This window comes from Drosophila innubila, assembly GCF_004354385.1.
Source record: "Drosophila innubila isolate TH190305 chromosome 3L unlocalized genomic scaffold, UK_Dinn_1.0 0_D_3L, whole genome shotgun sequence".
Classification (NCBI taxonomy): Eukaryota; Metazoa; Arthropoda; class Insecta; order Diptera; family Drosophilidae; genus Drosophila; species Drosophila innubila.
Window position 1 is genome coordinate 467,069 of NW_022995376.1, and position 16,936 is coordinate 484,004.

General features: G+C 33.4%; 2 protein-coding genes across 6 annotated transcripts; both read left to right on the forward strand.

The window, feature by feature from the left end:
• The first annotated feature begins 276 nt into the window (after positions 1-276).
• On the forward strand, positions 277-2,780 carry LOC117787786 (signal recognition particle 54 kDa protein). The gene is made up of 2 exons (XM_034626400.1): positions 277-1,354; positions 1,840-2,780. The coding sequence occupies exons 1-2, from the start codon at positions 437-439 to the stop codon at positions 2,446-2,448; spliced, it is 1,527 nt and encodes a 508-aa protein (XP_034482291.1). The 5' UTR covers positions 277-436; the 3' UTR covers positions 2,449-2,780.
• Positions 2,781-8,201: 5,421 nt separating this feature from the next.
• On the forward strand, positions 8,202-16,664 carry LOC117788343 (carbohydrate sulfotransferase 11). Of its 5 annotated transcripts, none has more exons than XM_034627081.1 (10): positions 8,202-8,373; positions 9,825-10,258; positions 13,592-13,786; positions 14,064-14,147; positions 14,475-14,538; positions 14,833-14,899; positions 14,967-15,111; positions 15,180-15,335; positions 16,018-16,358; positions 16,422-16,664. In XM_034627081.1, exons 2-10 carry the CDS (start codon positions 10,118-10,120, stop codon positions 16,513-16,515), a joined length of 1,287 nt encoding a protein of 428 aa, XP_034482972.1. In that variant the 5' UTR covers positions 8,202-8,373; positions 9,825-10,117; the 3' UTR covers positions 16,516-16,664. The 5 variants fall into 5 exon arrangements, with proteins under 5 accessions (XP_034482972.1, XP_034482974.1, XP_034482973.1 ...); XM_034627083.1 differs by having other exon boundaries at positions 8,202-8,355; XM_034627082.1 differs by having other exon boundaries at positions 8,202-8,318.
• Positions 16,665-16,936: the final 272 nt, after the last annotated feature.

The window sequence follows — 16,936 nt, forward strand, 5'->3', positions numbered from 1 at the left end:
TTAAAAAAATGTATAGCTTAATATATATTTAAAATAGTTATATTTTCGTCTAATAGCAATTTTAAAACACCGCTAGCAATCGCACTGTGAAAATAGTCAGAACTAGCTAAAGACTATAGTTCAAGTTGCCACAACTGCAATCTTTCTAGCAAACATACTCTGAAAATAGCCAGATTAAGCTATAAAATAGCCAATTTGGCAACAGTGCGACAGAGTTTACCAAATCGATTAACGCAAAAGTACTAAGAATCGATTAATAGTCGAAGTGAGTTCCAGCACTAGTTCAGTCTTCTTCTTGCTGCATGTTGAACTGACACATTTGACGTGTCAGAGGCAAATCAAAAGTTATTTTTCTTAACAATTCGCATGTTTTGTGTGTTTGCGAATAACGCAATAACAAAATTCAAAAGCAACAGCAACCCAAACAAACAACAAAATGGTATTGGCAGATCTGGGCAGGAAGATAACGACGGCGCTGCACTCGCTGAGCAAGGCGACGGTGATCAATGAGGAGGCGTTGGGGGCGATGCTTAAGGAGATCTGCGCTGCTCTCCTGGAGGCGGACGTGAACATCCGGCAGGTAAAGCAGCTGCGCGAAAATGTGCGTGCCGTCATAGACTTCGATGAGATGGCCGGGGGATTAAACAAACGCCGGATGATACAGTCCGCCGTATTCAAGGAGCTCATCAAACTGGTCGATCCGGGCGTGAAACCGTATCAGCCCGTAAAGGGCAAGGCCAATGTCATTATGTTTGTCGGTCTGCAGGGATCCGGCAAGACAACCACGTGCACTAAGCTAGCCTATCACTACCAGAAGCGCAACTGGAAATCGTGTCTGGTCTGTGCGGACACGTTCCGTGCCGGTGCCTACGATCAGATCAAGCAGAACGCCACCAAGGCGAGAATACCCTTCTACGGCAGCTATACGGAGATTGATCCCGTGGTCATTGCCCAGGAGGGCGTCGATATGTTCAAGCGGGAGGGATTCGAAATGATCATAGTGGACACATCGGGCAGGCACAAGCAGGAGGAATCTCTCTTCGAGGAGATGTTGGCGGTGGCCAATGCGGTCAGTCCCGATAACATCATCTTCGTGATGGACGCCACCATTGGACAGGCCTGTGAGGCTCAGGCGAAGGCCTTTAAAGAGAAAGTGGACATTGGATCAGTGATTATTACAAAGCTGGACGGTCATGCCAAGGGAGGAGGTGCTCTGTCCGCTGTGGCGGCCACACAGTCACCCATCATCTTCATCGGCACCGGGGAACACATCGATGACCTGGAACCCTTCAAAACGAAGCCCTTTGTGAGCAAACTACTCGGCATGGGAGACATCGAGGGACTGATAGACAAGGTAAGTGATGGACTACAGGATGCCCTGTACGAATGTCGAAAATTAATACTCCGAATACGTAAATTCGGAAGAAAAAATTAGGAATGCACAAAATAAGGAAATCCAAAATTAGGAATATAAACAATATTAGGAAAACAAAAGTAAGGTAGACAAAAATTAGGAAAAAAAAAAATATAGGGAAGATAAAAGTTGGGAAAGGCCAAAATTAGGAATATTTTTGTTAGGAAATAAAAATGTGGAAAAAATGATATTGGGAAGAAATATTTGGAAAGATCAAATTTGGAATATTAGTAAAAATTAGGAAAGAGGTTGGGAAGAAATTAGAAAACCTAAATTAGGAATTTGTTTATTGGAAATAACAATTTACAACTCCTACCTTTTTCCTCCTCATTTTGGATTCCTAAAATTGTGTTCCTTAAAAAAAATTCGTAATTCGTATAGCGGATTACAAATGAAACATAAACTAATCATAACCAATTCCACAGGTTAACGAACTCAAACTGGACGGCAACGAGGAGCTGCTGGAGAAGATCAAGCACGGCCATTTCACCATTCGCGATATGTACGAGCAGTTCCAGAACATCATGAAGATGGGACCCTTTTCACAGATCATGAACATGATTCCCGGCTTCTCGCAGGACTTTATGACCAAGGGCGGGGAACAGGAGTCGATGGCGCGCATTAAGCGCATGATGACCATGATGGACAGCATGTCCGACAGTGAACTGGACAACAGAGATGGCGCCAAGCTGTTCAGCAAGCAGCCGACACGTTGCATTCGAGTGGCCCAAGGATCTGGAGTTATTGAAAGGGAGGTCAAGGAATTAATTGCACATTATACGAAATTCGCAGCCGTGGTCAAGAAAATGGGTGGCGTCAAAGGATTATTTAAGCAGGGAGATATGACGAAAAATGTGAATCCCACACAGATGGCCAAACTGAATCAGCAGATGGCCAAAATGATTGATCCCCGGATGCTGCAGCAAATGGGCGGAGTCGGAGGACTGCAGAATATGATGCGACAACTGCAACAAGGAGCAGCCGGAGGCCTAGGAGGTTTGGGGAACCTCATGGGCGGATTTGGCGGCAAATGAGACGGATGTATGATTTTTGTATGATTATGTTTTTTTAAATAGTTTGGTTCCTTAGTCCTAATTTGTTAATAATGGTTTGCAAGCGCGACAATTAATGATCCTTGTTTTCATGGCGAATTCTCTCTTGTCTAACCAAATTCAATAATATTGCAATACAATAACAATTCCTGAAGCAAAATCCAAATAAAGTTAACAGCTTTAGTTAACGGATAAACTTTAAACACATGCATTTTGGTCATGTCTTTATTGTAAACAATTATTTTGCATGCATAACAGCCGTACAAAGAGAAAACATAAAACAAACTAAATAAATGGAAAAATTTGAAATAGGATGTAAATTTAATTTTCTCTTAAATCTGCACTTTCACTTTTGAAAGTTTAGTTTTTAAGTGTAGTGGCGCCTTTTATTTATTGTTTTTTTTAACTAAATGGCAAGTCAAATGCGGCGCCATCTAGCGGCAACGTGATCAAAAACTCTCGAACGAACTCTGAAAAAAGCCAGATCTAGCTTTAATATGGCTAAGTTGGCAACAGTGCTTACACTGACAACACAATGTCACACATACAACTACAACAAAAAACAACAAGCGAACAGGTGCACAGAATCGTCAGAAAGCAATGCAGCCAGAACGAGACACACTGCGAAATAACGGTAAGTGAGCCAACAAGCAAAAAAAAATACAGTGGCTCACAGCCTATTTCAGCCAGCACCTGGGAAAATTTTTAATCAAGCATAACAACTAAACTAAAACAGATCTCAAAATGATTTAGGTGTAGCTTGCTAGCAAAATGTATAAACTTATCAAAAACAATTTAATTTATTTTTTAAACGTACGTTTTATTAATTTTTTAACAATTATCTACATAAAGTTAGTAAAGTAGTTGTTTTCAGATAGCATAGAATTAACACGTTTGACTTTCAATTTTTTAAAAGAGTTGGCTGCAGTGTATTTAAATAAACGTAATTGTATAAAATAAGAAAAAAAAGCTTTTTGTTTGCCAATGTAAAATATGTGAATTATTCTCTCTGTCAAAACGAATTCATGAGTAACTGTATATATGTATGTATCTGGTGGCAGTTGATGTTTTTATTGCTTAGTCATAATACGAGGGTAGCTCCTGCTCTCACATTCGCAATCACGCGCATAACGGCACCGGCGTACATAAGTATATGTGAGTGGGTATACATGTGAGTGTATATGTTGTGTATTCAAAAATACCTATGTATGTATGCATCAGGCTTATGAGGTAATATGAGATTTGCCGTCAGGCCTAACAGAATCCCTTGTGACTGTGAAGAAACATTAATAAACATTGGGTGAGGCATCTTCTCATTTCAATAACAATAACAATATCAATCAAAATGCTATTGTGGCTATAAAAATGTCTATAAAGCCGTCAAGTATTGACACTCATAAAACCGTCAAACAAGTCAAACGAACAGGTTCGCAGCAAAAGTTGTACAACGACCTGCTGTCAACAAATTTCGGTTCATCCTTGCGGTCCACATACACACTGATACATTTGCACATACAACGTACATACGCAAACATGCGCGTAAGGTTGCCTAGTGCTTTTCATTCATGGCTCCTGTTGTCTAGTTTAGGAAGAGTTGCGGCCTTTTCCGGGTGTGGTCCAGTATGAAAGACATACAAAAGTAAGTAAGGAGTAAGGGATATTGTTGGCAAATTTGTTTTAAATTGTGGTATTCAGAATCAATTAAGAGAACAAATAATGATCCGAATGATAATCCGTACAAAAATCGGGTTAGTTTTGACAAAGTTATGGGAGTTTGCAGTCTGTTAAATCTTAGGGTTGACAACTTTTCAAGTCAAATTTCTTGTCAGTTTTTGCAAATCGGTTGAGTTTTGGCAAAGTTATACAAGTTCCAAGTTTGGAAAACGTTGGACTGGTATCTTTACAAGTCAAATTTTTTGTTAGTTTCGGGCTGATTTTTTACAGGAAAATGAAGCCTCTCAGAATCAAATTTAAAGTGTCGTTTTATATTCATTTGGGCACCAGGAGTTGTTTAAAAGTGAAAACTCGAGATTTAAAATTTTGAAAAAATAATTTTTTCAAAAAATTCAAAGGGGGGAGTACATGATTTTGGCAGAAAAAATGAAAAATAAATTTTTATTTAAAGTTAGTAAAATTTATATGCAGAATCAATTAAGAGGCCAAATAATGGCCAAAATGACATTCCGCTTAAAAATCGATTGAATTTTGACAAAGTTATGGAAGTTTGAAGTTGGTGAAACCTTTGACTTAGCAACTTTACAAGTCAAATTTTTGACAGATTTCACATGATTTTTTACCGAAAAATGGAACCTCTCAGAATCAAATTAAAAGTGTCGTTTTATACTAATTTGGGCACCAGGAGTTGTTTAAAAGTGAAAATTCGAGATTTAAAATTTTGAAAAATAATTTTTTCAAAAAAGTCAAAAGGGGGAGTACATGATTTTGGCAGAAAAAATGAAAAATAAATTTTTATTTAAAGTTAGTAAAATTTATATGCAGAATCAATTAAGAGGCCAAATAATGACCAAAATGACATTCCGCTTAAAAATCGATTGAATTTTGACAAAGTTATGGAAGTTTGAAGTTGGTGAAACCTTTGACTTAGCAACTTTACAAGTCAAATTTTTTGACAGATTTCACATGATTTTTTACCGAAAAATGGAACCTCTCAGAATCAAATTAAAAGTGTCGTTTTATACTAATTTGGGCACCAGGAGTTGTTTAAAAGTGAAAGCTCGAGATTTAAAATTTTGAAAAAATAATTTTTTCAAAAAAGTCAAAGGGGGGAGTACATGATTTTGGCAGAAAAAATGAAAAATAAATTTTTATTTAAAGTTAGTAAAATTTATATGCAGAATCAATTAAGAGGCCAAATAATGACCAAAATGACATTCCGCTTAAAAATCGATTGAATTTTGACAAAGTTATGGAAGTTTGAAGTTGGTGAAACCTTTGACTTAGCAACTTTACAAGTCAAATTTTTTGACAGATTTCACATGATTTTCAACCGAAAAATGGAACCTCTCAGAATCAAATTAAAAGTGTCGTTTTATACTAATTTGGGCACCAGGAGTTGTTTAAAATTGAAAACTCGAGATTTAAAATTTTGAAAAAATAATTTTTTCAAAAAATTCAAAGGGGGGAGTACATGATTTTGGCAGAAAAAATGAAAAATAAATTTTTATTTAAAGTTAGTAAAATTTATATGCAGAATCAATTAAGAGGCCAAATAATGACCAAAATGACATTCCGCTTAAAAATCGATTGAATTTTGACAAAGTTATGGAAGTTTGAAGTTGGTGAAACCTTTGACTTAGCAACTTTACAAGTCAAATTTTTTGACAGATTTCACATGATTTTCAACCGAAAAATGGAACCTCTCAGAATCAAATTAAAAGTGTCGTTTTATACTAATTTGGGCACCAGGAGTTGTTTAAAATTGAAAATTCGAAATTTTAAATTTTGAAAAAAAAAATTTTTCAAAAAAGTCAAAGGGGGGAGTACATGATTTTGGCAGAAAAATGAAAAATAAATTTTTATTTAAAGTTAGTAAAATTTATATGCAGAATCAATTAAGAGGCCAAATAATGACCAAAATGACATTCCGCTTAAAATCGATTGAATTTTGACAAAGTTATGGAAGTTTGAAGTTGGTGAAACCTTTGACTTAGCAACTTTACAAGTCAAATTTTTGACAGATTTCACATGATTTTACCGAAAAATGGAACCTCTCAGAATCAAATTAAAAGTGTCGTTTTATACTAATTTGGGCACCAGGAGTTGTTTAAAATTGAAAACTCGAGATTTAAAATTTTGAAAAATAATTTTTTCAAAAAAAGTCAAAGGGGAGTACATGATTTTGGCAGAAAAATGAAAAATAAATTTTTATTTAAAGTTAGTAAAATTTATATGCAGAATCAATTAAGAGGCCAAATAATGACCAAAATGACATTCCGCTTAAAATCGATTGAATTTTGACAAAGTTATGGAAGTTTGAAGTTGGTGAAACCTTTGACTTAGCAACTTTACAAGTCAAATTTTTTGACAGATTTCACATGATTTTTTACCGAAAAATGGAACCTCTCAGAATCAAATTAAAAGTGTCGTTTTATACTAATTTGGGCACCAGGAGTTGTTTAAAATTGAAAACTCGAGATTTAAAATTTTGAAAAATAATTTTTCAAAAAAATTCAAAGGGGAGTACATGATTTTGGCAGAAAAATGAAAAATTTTATTTAAAGTTAGTAAAATTTATATGCAGAATCAATTAAGAGGCCAAATAATGGCCAAAATGACATTCCGCTTAAAATCGATTGAATTTTGACAAAGTTATGGAAGTTTGAAGTTGGTGAAACCTTTGACTTAGCAACTTTACAAGTCAAATTTTTGACAGATTTCACATGATTTTTTACCGAAAAATGGAACCTCTCAGAATCAAATTAAAAGTGTCGTTTTATACTAATTTGGGCACCAGGAGTTGTTTAAAAGTGAAAACTCGAGATTTAAAATTTTGAAAAATAATTTTTTCAAAAAAGTCAAAGGGGGGAGTACATGATTTTGGCAGAAAAATGAAAAATAAATTTTTATTTAAAGTTAGTAAAATTTATATGCAGAATCAATTAAGAGGCCAAATAATGACCAAAATGACATTCCGCTTAAAAATCGATTGAATTTTGACAAAGTTATGGAAGTTTGAAGTTGGTGAAACCTTTGACTTAGCAACTTTACAAGTCAAATTTTTTGACAGATTTCACATGATTTTCAACCGAAAAATGGAACCTCTCAGAATCAAATTAAAAGTGTCGTTTATACTAATTTGGGCACCAGGAGTTGTTTAAAATTGAAAACTCGAGATTTAAAATTTTGAAAAAATAATTTTTTCAAAAAAAATTCAAAGGGGGGAGTACATGATTTTGGCAGAAAAAATGAAAAATAAATTTTTATTTAAAGTTAGTAAAATTTATATGCAGAATCAATTAAGAGGCCAAATAATGACCAAAATGACATTCCGCTTAAAATCGATTGAATTTTGACAAAGTTATGGAAGTTTGAAGTTGGTGAAACCTTGACTTAGCAACTTTACAAGTCAAATTTTTTGACAGATTTCACATGATTTTTTACCGAAAAATGGAACCTCTCAGAATCAAATTAAAAGTGTCGTTTTATACTAATTTGGGCACCAGGAGTTGTTTAAAATTGAAAACTCGAGATTTAAAATTTTGAAAAAAATATTTTTTTCAAAAAAGTCAAAGGTGTACATGAAATTTTCAAATAAGAGTATTGATTAAATTGACATTCCGCATGAAAATCGGTTAAGTATTGAAATAGTTATGCAAGTTTAAAAGCTGGTTGATCTTAGAGCTGACAACCTTACAAGTCAAATGTTTTTTCAGTTTTCGCATGATTTAAAAAAATATAAAATATGGGTTAAATTGATGCATATTAATGTAACAAAATGTGTAGACAATGTTATTTGCAACCCATGGTATCCCAGTGCGTTTTTAAAGCAACCTCCAGTTCTCTTTAGCTCTCTAACTCTCTCTGATACTCTCTCTCTCTCTCACCGTCTCTGTCTCTCTCTGCTCATGTGAAATTTTGCTTGTTTTGTTTCCTGCCTTGTCTTTTGCTCAGTTATAAACAAAAATGTTTGGAGAGCTCTCCGGTTCTCTCGCCGATAAACAAATCTAAAGTCCAACAAAAAAGCAGAAAATTGAAACTGAAACTGACAGTCGAACAATCGGAGAATCGGGCGAGCAGGCAATCGGGAGACGAAGACCAAAGTCTGTTTCAGTCTGTGCTCATTTTATTTTTTACATTTCAGTTCATTCGTGAAATGTGCGTCGCTCGGAACGGTTGGCTACTTTCTACTTTATTATTTTGTGTTGTGTTGTGTAGTGTTTTTCTCGAGTTATTTTTTGCACGCCCATCTATATTTGTTGCTGTTTTAGTTGGAAAAAAATGGCCATACGTTTAGCGAATTTTAAATCACAGTTTGCTGCCTCAATTGATATTGATTGAACGTCTTGTAATTGGCAAACAATCGAATAACAACAACAAAAAGGCAGCCGAGGCAGCAATTCAGAGCACAATGTATACGCCGCGTGTGCCTTCATTTGTTTTGTTGCGTGTTTGTGATTGTGTGTGTGTTGGGTTTTATATAAACAACGAGCCAAATTTGAAACATTGCCTAAATAGTTTTGTAAAAGTTATTGCAAATGATTTTTATACTTTGCATACGAAATGAATTTTGTTAGAAACAGAACAAAATTGTTTTAAGCATAGTGAACATATCTGAACCGAATTGAAACCTAAAGTCAACTGGCAGCAATAAACAAACTCACTCTTAACCTGACAAAATAAAATCAATAATTGACATCTTGACTTCACAACAGCCTGCAACATCAGCAGTGGAAGTTGCAAGTGGAAGTTACGGAAGAAGCAGCTGGGGAGTACTCAAAAAAAAGAAAATGAAACATACCCGAAACGTAGCCAAACACACCCCGAGAATAAACGAGATATTCAATTTCTATGTTTATTGCAGTGACACAATTTATTTATTTATTTATGTTACTTAGGTTCGACTAATGAGCTGTTTTTAATTAAAGCAAATATAGAAAATTAACAGCTTAAATTTATTTGACTTACAAAGCAAACAAAAAAAGCTGTTTTTAACTAAAACAAATATGGAAAGCTAACAATTTGAATTTATTGGACCTACAAAACAAACAATAAAAGCTGTTTTTAATTAAAACAAATATAGAAATTAAAAAATTTTAATTTATTGGATTTACACAACATATAAAAAATAAGATAAAATTTGTTAAAAATGTTTTTTAATTGACTAAAAGTAAACATTTTGCATTTTGCTTAGAGAAATAAATTTGTCTGCATTTATGATTCACTTATAAATAACTTTTTATCATTAAAATATATATATAAAAATTATAAAAATTTTAATTAATAAAACTTGATTAGTTGTAACAATTTTCCAATTTGTTCAAAGGAAATATTTGAATATCATTTTTGTTACAATAGTTACAATAAATATAGAAAATATAAAAATTTTATTCATAAGGTTGAAAAAAATATTCAAATGTTATGCAAACATTTAAAGGTGTTTTTTGTTTGACTAAAAGTAATAATTTCTCATTTTGTTTAGACGTATAAATTTATCATCATTTATGTGTCACTTGTAAATAACTTTTTATAATTCAAATAGTTCAAAAGATAAAAAAGAAATTAAAAAAATTTATGATATAATTAGCTAGAGGTATTTTTTGTCTGAGAGGAAATAATTTATCATCTTTTATGTTTCACTTGTAACATTTTCTATATATTTTTATACTCTGAAAATATAGCACAGCGATAACTAAATTTAGCGAAAATCACAACAACAACAAAACAAAAAGAGAACATGAACAAATTGTACAGAAACTGTCGTCAACTGCACGCAAAAGAATTTGTCGCGTAGCAGACACAAAATAAAATCAGATCAAATAAAATAAAATATGTTGAGCCACGCGAATGTCAAAAGCAAAGATAAATATATCAAAGAAATAGGAATAGAAAATAATAAAAAAGGGCCAATAATCGTGCACAACTATAACTAAAATACAAACAGTTCCTATGCATTTGGCATTGGGTGTATTAAATGAAATTGAACAAGAGCAACGCAAATTGCCGTGTACGGCGATATTTGCTCATTTTTACGGCCTTATCGCTGCTATTGCTGCCTCTCTCACTCATCTACTTGGTGTGGAATGAGCAGCTGCAGAAGATTAAGGGATACGAGGTGAGTGCGACTCTTCAATCTTCAACAATCATCCAAATATATCACCAACTACATATTTATACTATATGCCTATAGCCTTTATGCCTATAGGAATATGGTAAGTGTGTGCAACTGTGTGTGTGTGCTTGTGAGTGTGTGTGTGGCCATGAACGAAGGCTGTAAATGTGTTGTAGCTGTAGCTGTAGCTGACTTTTAAGGGCCCTGCAAACATTCTAAACACACAAACTTAAATCAGTGTTGCCAAAACTTAGAAAAGAAAATATGTTGCATTTATAAAATTTATATAAAAAAATATAAAAAAAAGTTATACTTATAAAACTTATTAATTAGAAGTGAAAATAAATAAGCTGAAAAAAATTAATGGTTTAATTCAATTTAAATACAAACAACATTTAAAAAGATAGCTATAAAGCTATTGCTTAATTTAAAATACTTGAAAGGAGAAACAAATTAAAACATAGTTAAAAAAAAAAATAGCTAAGCTCAAAAAGCAAACAACAATTTTTATGGTTTTTTAGTTTTCTTTTCATATATTTTTTTTAATTTAAATTAGAAACACGCTAAATCTAGCATTAAATAAGTTAAACTGGCAACACTGACAGATATTATACAGCACACACAACATACATACATACATATATACAAATACTGTTTGCAAGGGCTGCCCTGACAACAAGCAAATTGTATCCGATCGATTGTTGACTATTACACTTTAAAAAAATAATAAATATGAACAATCAAGCCTAGCATAGCAAATTCATGCGTCATTTAAATTATCAGAAATGTTTCATTAATCTCTAAAAATGTTGAACACAATCGTTCTTCAAAAGATTTGAAGAAAATGTCGATTTCATATTGCGCACATATTTCTGAGCCACAAAAAAGATAATGAACGAATTATAATTACTTCAATTACTTCAAGTTAAAATTCCAGTCAAATTTTGGTATGAAATATATCATAAATATTTGAGCTCATATAATGCCAATATTTTTATGCAATTTGTAAGAATTTTGTGGAATCAATCAATAATGTTTAGAAACTAGCTCTAGCATTTTATATAATAAATAATTTAATGTCATTTTTTTGAAACCTTAGCCAGAGGCATCTGCTAGATACTTATAGCTATTTATATTTCTAACACGAGTATACTCAATAAGAATATATAATGTATTCATTTCCACATGAGTACGTGTACTTAGCGTTCTATGATGAGCAATTCTCAATAGCTTAATATGTATTTAAATTCCCTTGTGATTTGTTTTGTTTATAAATGATTTTAGCATTTTGTGTTTACACCAATCGCTTTTAAAAGGTGCAAATTAATTCAAAATTAGCTCAGGCCTGCTTTTAGACTTTTCAAGTGTAAGTCCACTGACAATTGCCAGTTGTCAATTAACAATTAAATGTTGTCACGCCCCATTCCCGCCCCTTGAACGACCTCTTTTGTTGGTTGCTTTGCTTTGCTTTGGTTTATTCTGTTAGCTGATTCTGTTTCAGTTGGTAGACAAAGAGGCGCCTTGGTCAACACTTGGGACCAACAACAAATGGTAGCTTGGCCTTGGAACATACTTGTATTTTCGCATGAGTTTTATCTCCTCCACTCCCCCTCCAGACACTTGCAGGCAGGACACGTCAGAGGCTCGGGAAAATCAATGGAAACTCGCCGTCTAATTTGTGTTATACATTATGAAAATGACTCAATGCTTAGGCAGATAACCAAAATTCGAATAAAAAATTAAACACAAAAAAAATGGAAGCACGCACAGGCCAAACATTTGTGATAATTAAACACGGAGCCAAACACGGCACACACACGCATACACATACATGCATACATACGCAAGCTGTTTAAGTGACAAGCCGCCCACATCACGCCCACATTTTCACATACTCGTAGTACACTTATTAACCAGCCACAATTCACTTCATGCACATAGCGCCACTTTCGATGCAAACCAAAAATATATATATAAAAGTGAAAAACTTAAATATAATCATGAAATTAGTAGAGCTGGGACTGCCAGATACCCATTATACTATCATTATGCTTAAGCTGGTTGCACTCAAAAGTAGGCTATAAAAATATGCTTTTGTAATGCGGTTAGAGCTTAAATATGTTACAATATTGTTTCAGAAATCTCCAGAGATTTTGACGACAACAAAAGGAATATTTTTAGAATTCTAATATCCGAAATAAACTTTAAATTATTGATGTATTTTATATTCAAAATAAAATAATTTTAAATGTACTATGTGCTATTTTATTTAATTAAAAAAAGTAAATCAAAAGTAAATTAAGAAAAATAGTATTTCCAATTGCAACTTGCTATAATATATTGATATTGCATAAGTCTTTGCTTAAAAAATTAAAAATTTAGTTTAATAAATTCACGAAAATTTGTCATTTCGTGTTTTTAGACATTTTTAGAGTAAAAAATATTGGTATACAGTCCTGTTTCGGTTTTCATTAACTATTTTCATTTCGACACAATTTTGCGAAAAAATTTACTATGAGTTGCTAAATTTTGAGCCAATTAAGTGAAAAGCAATAATGTTTAAATACTTAGCCTAAATGCTGCAAATAAAAAGTGAAATCAGGAATAGAACTGATAATAAAGAAATTTCTTTTAAATTTATATTACGTTCAATTTAAACATTAAATTTAATAAATTGTATTAGAATCTCTTAGCAAATATTTAGACATTGGTTGAATATACCTTGGGTGCAGGCCACTTAGCTACAGGGTATAGCAACACGAGTAGTACACGAGTCAAATGACGACTGAACTTAGCCTTGTCCATCTCACAATCATCTAGTGACTAGATTAATAATAATAACTACGTTACACATACAGTTTACGAGGGGGATATTAATTGGGATTGTTGACTGGAGGTCGAGACTCGCCTTGACACTGACATGCCAGCTATATGAGTCAGTCCAGCCAGTGTGGTGTTGGCTTTATCTTTTTGCAGTTTATATAAAAACGAATACTAATACATTTTCTATTTACATTTGAAAAAGGCAATTGTAATCACAAGTAACTACTTTTAAATTAAAGTTTAATCAAATTCGTGAATTCCTGCAGAAAAGTTCCGATTATAGGTAATTTATTTGGGTCAATCATAAAAAGTCAAGCTAAACTATTTCAAAATTGCTTCCGCAAAAATTAAGTTGTAGATTTCGATGTAGTTTTACATCATTAGTTTAATCTTTTCGATGTTTATAAACGAAAACCTAAAAACGCTTGTATATTACGCATACGCCACGTCATTCTTGCTTTCCCTCTTTTTGTGTCTCTAAAATATCTTGTAAACTGCAAAATGCTTTTTTAGGCTTTTAATGCGCAACAGCAGCAACAACAACAGCAAACACAGCAAACACAGCAGCAACAACAACAACTACAACAACCGCTGGCAGGGGGTCAAACATTTCGTTATCCTGTGCTGCTGCTGAACAAAAACAAAAACAAGGAGCTGACTGTGGTCGCAACGGGCAAGACTAAGAATAAGTGGCGCTATGTCGATAAAGTAAATATTATTTGTAACCCAAACATACACAAACAAACACACCAACACACACACACACACAACACACAAATTAAATTTATAGTGTATTTGAAATTCGTTAACTTGACGGCATCGCGGGTTCTCCACAAATGCTGATGAATAATTGGCAGTTGTTTTTTGGGTTTGGCCTCATCATTATTAGAATACCTCGTAATATATAATTGTTTACATAGCCATTAAGTTTTGTTTTTTTTTGTTCATTTATTAAGTCTAAAGCTTTCTTTAACTGCACCCACAGATTAACAGTGAAACAGGACTTCCGCTTATACCCGACTATGCGGTGCAGACGCTTTCACAGGAGGAAATGCAGGAAATGTCTGTGGTAAGCTCTCCATCCATCCGATTCAGTGGTGGGTACTGCTTCCAGTCCTCTAGCCTTTATGCTATGTTAAGTGGCGCCAGAGAGATGCACAAGCACTCGAACTTAGAGCTGGCTATTTCGAGCTAACTTTTACAGGCATTTTGCGATTTTCACTTTTGGCAGGATTTCTTCGGGAGTGAATTTCTTTAACCTACTAATATATAACATGGGCTTAACTTTAATTTAAATGTTATAAAAAATATTAATTGAAAATGTTGTGCCCACCGCTGATGTAAAACCATTTATATAGATTAATATGTAATTTTAATAATATTTATGTGCACACAGCGTATGGAAGCTCGACTTGAAAGACTGAAGGACAAATGCTCGGAGTACGGATTGGATGTGTTGGGTAAGCAATATTTAAATTATTTACTTTGTTACTGATATAAATTCAATTTCTTGAAAATAAAAGCAGTTCGGATAAATTTGTAGGCATCTCCGAGCAGCTGTAATGTATTATTTACTATGTAATGAAGTGTATTTAACTAATGAAGTGTATTTAACTAATGTAATGAAGTGAATAAATTAACTTATTATTTTATCAAAAAAAAAAAAAAAAAAACGCAATAGGTCTAAAGTCTGGTTGCAAGAGGATGAAGAGCTATCAAATATATAATATTTAATCTGTTTGTTTTAATTACAGGACATGATTCGTGGCATACGCCCAACACATGGGAGTTTTTGGTCAATAAGAAGTATCATATTATTTGGTAAGCCTGCATTGGTGTAATATGATAGAGAAGGAGGAGGAATTCAATGTGCTGCTCTCTGTTGCAGGTGCAATGTCTTTAAGGCGGCATCGTCATCCTGGATGTTCAATTTCAATGTACTGGCAGGTTATACGCCAAGCTATTTGCATAAAACCAAAAAGATTCTGCTTAATCTGGCCAGAGAACGTTATCCCCGTGTAACACTTCAAGAGGTTTGCTACGAATATGTCGTCCTATCATCTGATGTCTGAAATTGTTCTTCATTATATCCTTTTGACAGCTGCGCGAGGCACAAAACGATTCAATTACGTTTATCATAGCGAGAAATCCCTTCGAGAGACTGTTGAGTGCCTATCGAGATAAAATCGTATTCGCTCTTCCCTATTCCTTTCATGATAAACTGGGTCGCAGCATTGTCCGCACCTATCGAAAAAAGGTACTTACCACATATCAATTTTAAGCTGGCACCGCAATGCTTATAATTTGTTGCTTTTATAATAAAATTTTAAAATACCTCTTCTCTTTAGATCTGAAGTCTAAAATATAGAGCAATAATAAAAACATTTAAATTTGCATAGAAAATCATAGTATAACTCTAATTTTCCACTTTTTAAATGAATCTAAATCTTTTTATTTAACGAATTTAATAAAAATTTGAATGCAGAATAAATTTAGATGCCAATCCATCAACAAAATCACCTTCGCTCAAGGTTTGAAAAGTTATGAAAGTTTGAAGTTGGTCGAACCTTTGACTCGCAACGTTAAAAGTTAACATTTTTGTCCAGCAGAAATCCCAGTCGAACAGAATAAGCAGAAAGCAAAAGACAAAATAAACTCGCAGCATTAATTGATTAAATGAGTGCGTGGAAGCACAAAGAACTGAGCACAGAAAAGCAACTGTAAAAACTCTGCCACGGCCACAGCTCGCCGAGTCTGTTTAATTTATTTATAAATATTGTAAAAGAGTATTATCCAAATTAAAAATATTATTATTGTATAACCATTTGATATATTTAAAAAAATATACTATTATTTTTAAATACAGTTTTGAATAAAATTAATATATAAATTTTAAAGTTCTACCAACTCATTTATAATAATTTTTGTATTAATTGCAGCCAAAGCTGATCGCTCGTGCTGGCAACACGAAGTATCCCTCGTTTCCCGAGTTTGTGCACTGGCTGTTGGATCAGGTGAAACGTGGCAATTATATAGACATGCATTTTGTGTCGGCGACATCATTTTGTACCCCCTGTCTGATTCGATTCGATATGATACTGAAGTTCGAATCGTTGGCAGAGGATCAACTATATCTTATTGAAAAGACTGGCCTCAAACGTGTCATAGCGCCAGTGTGGCGCAACATGGGCAAAGGAGGCAGAAAGACAGAGGAATTGCAGCAGCAGTTCTATTCCCAGCTCACCAGGCAGGAGATGATGGCCCTCTACGAGTACTATCAGTAAGTGAACCAATGAATATATCACAATATATCACGCAGATGAATATAAATTGCTTTTCACAGATTCGACTTTGATCTGTTCGGTTATGATGTTAAGGAATACTTAAACTATGCCCGAGCAGATTCATTGGAAGATGCCGCCGCATCGGTGGCATAGGATAATCTAAACTAAGCTAAACACTAAAATTCATAAAATTTAGGCAAGAAATCTTAGACACATATGAACTAATAAGCCGTCACAGTACGTAATTGCAATTGTTGATAATAATGAATGAAACAATAATAAAGTTAATGAAAACAAATTAATTGAAATGGAATGATTTTAATATTTCAGGAAAAACTGACAAATTCAATTTAAAACTGCAACCAATTGGAAACTAATAATTTGGGTTTTTATTTTATCTCCGTTAATAATAAGTTTAATTGTAATATGAAAATGATTGTACAAAAATAGCAATAAAAAATCATTAAATTCAACTACATACATATAATTTAATGAATTAACTAGCTAATTAACTGAGATACCGTTACACATTCTTAACATTCAATCATTAATGCAATTTCAAGAAAAATAAAAA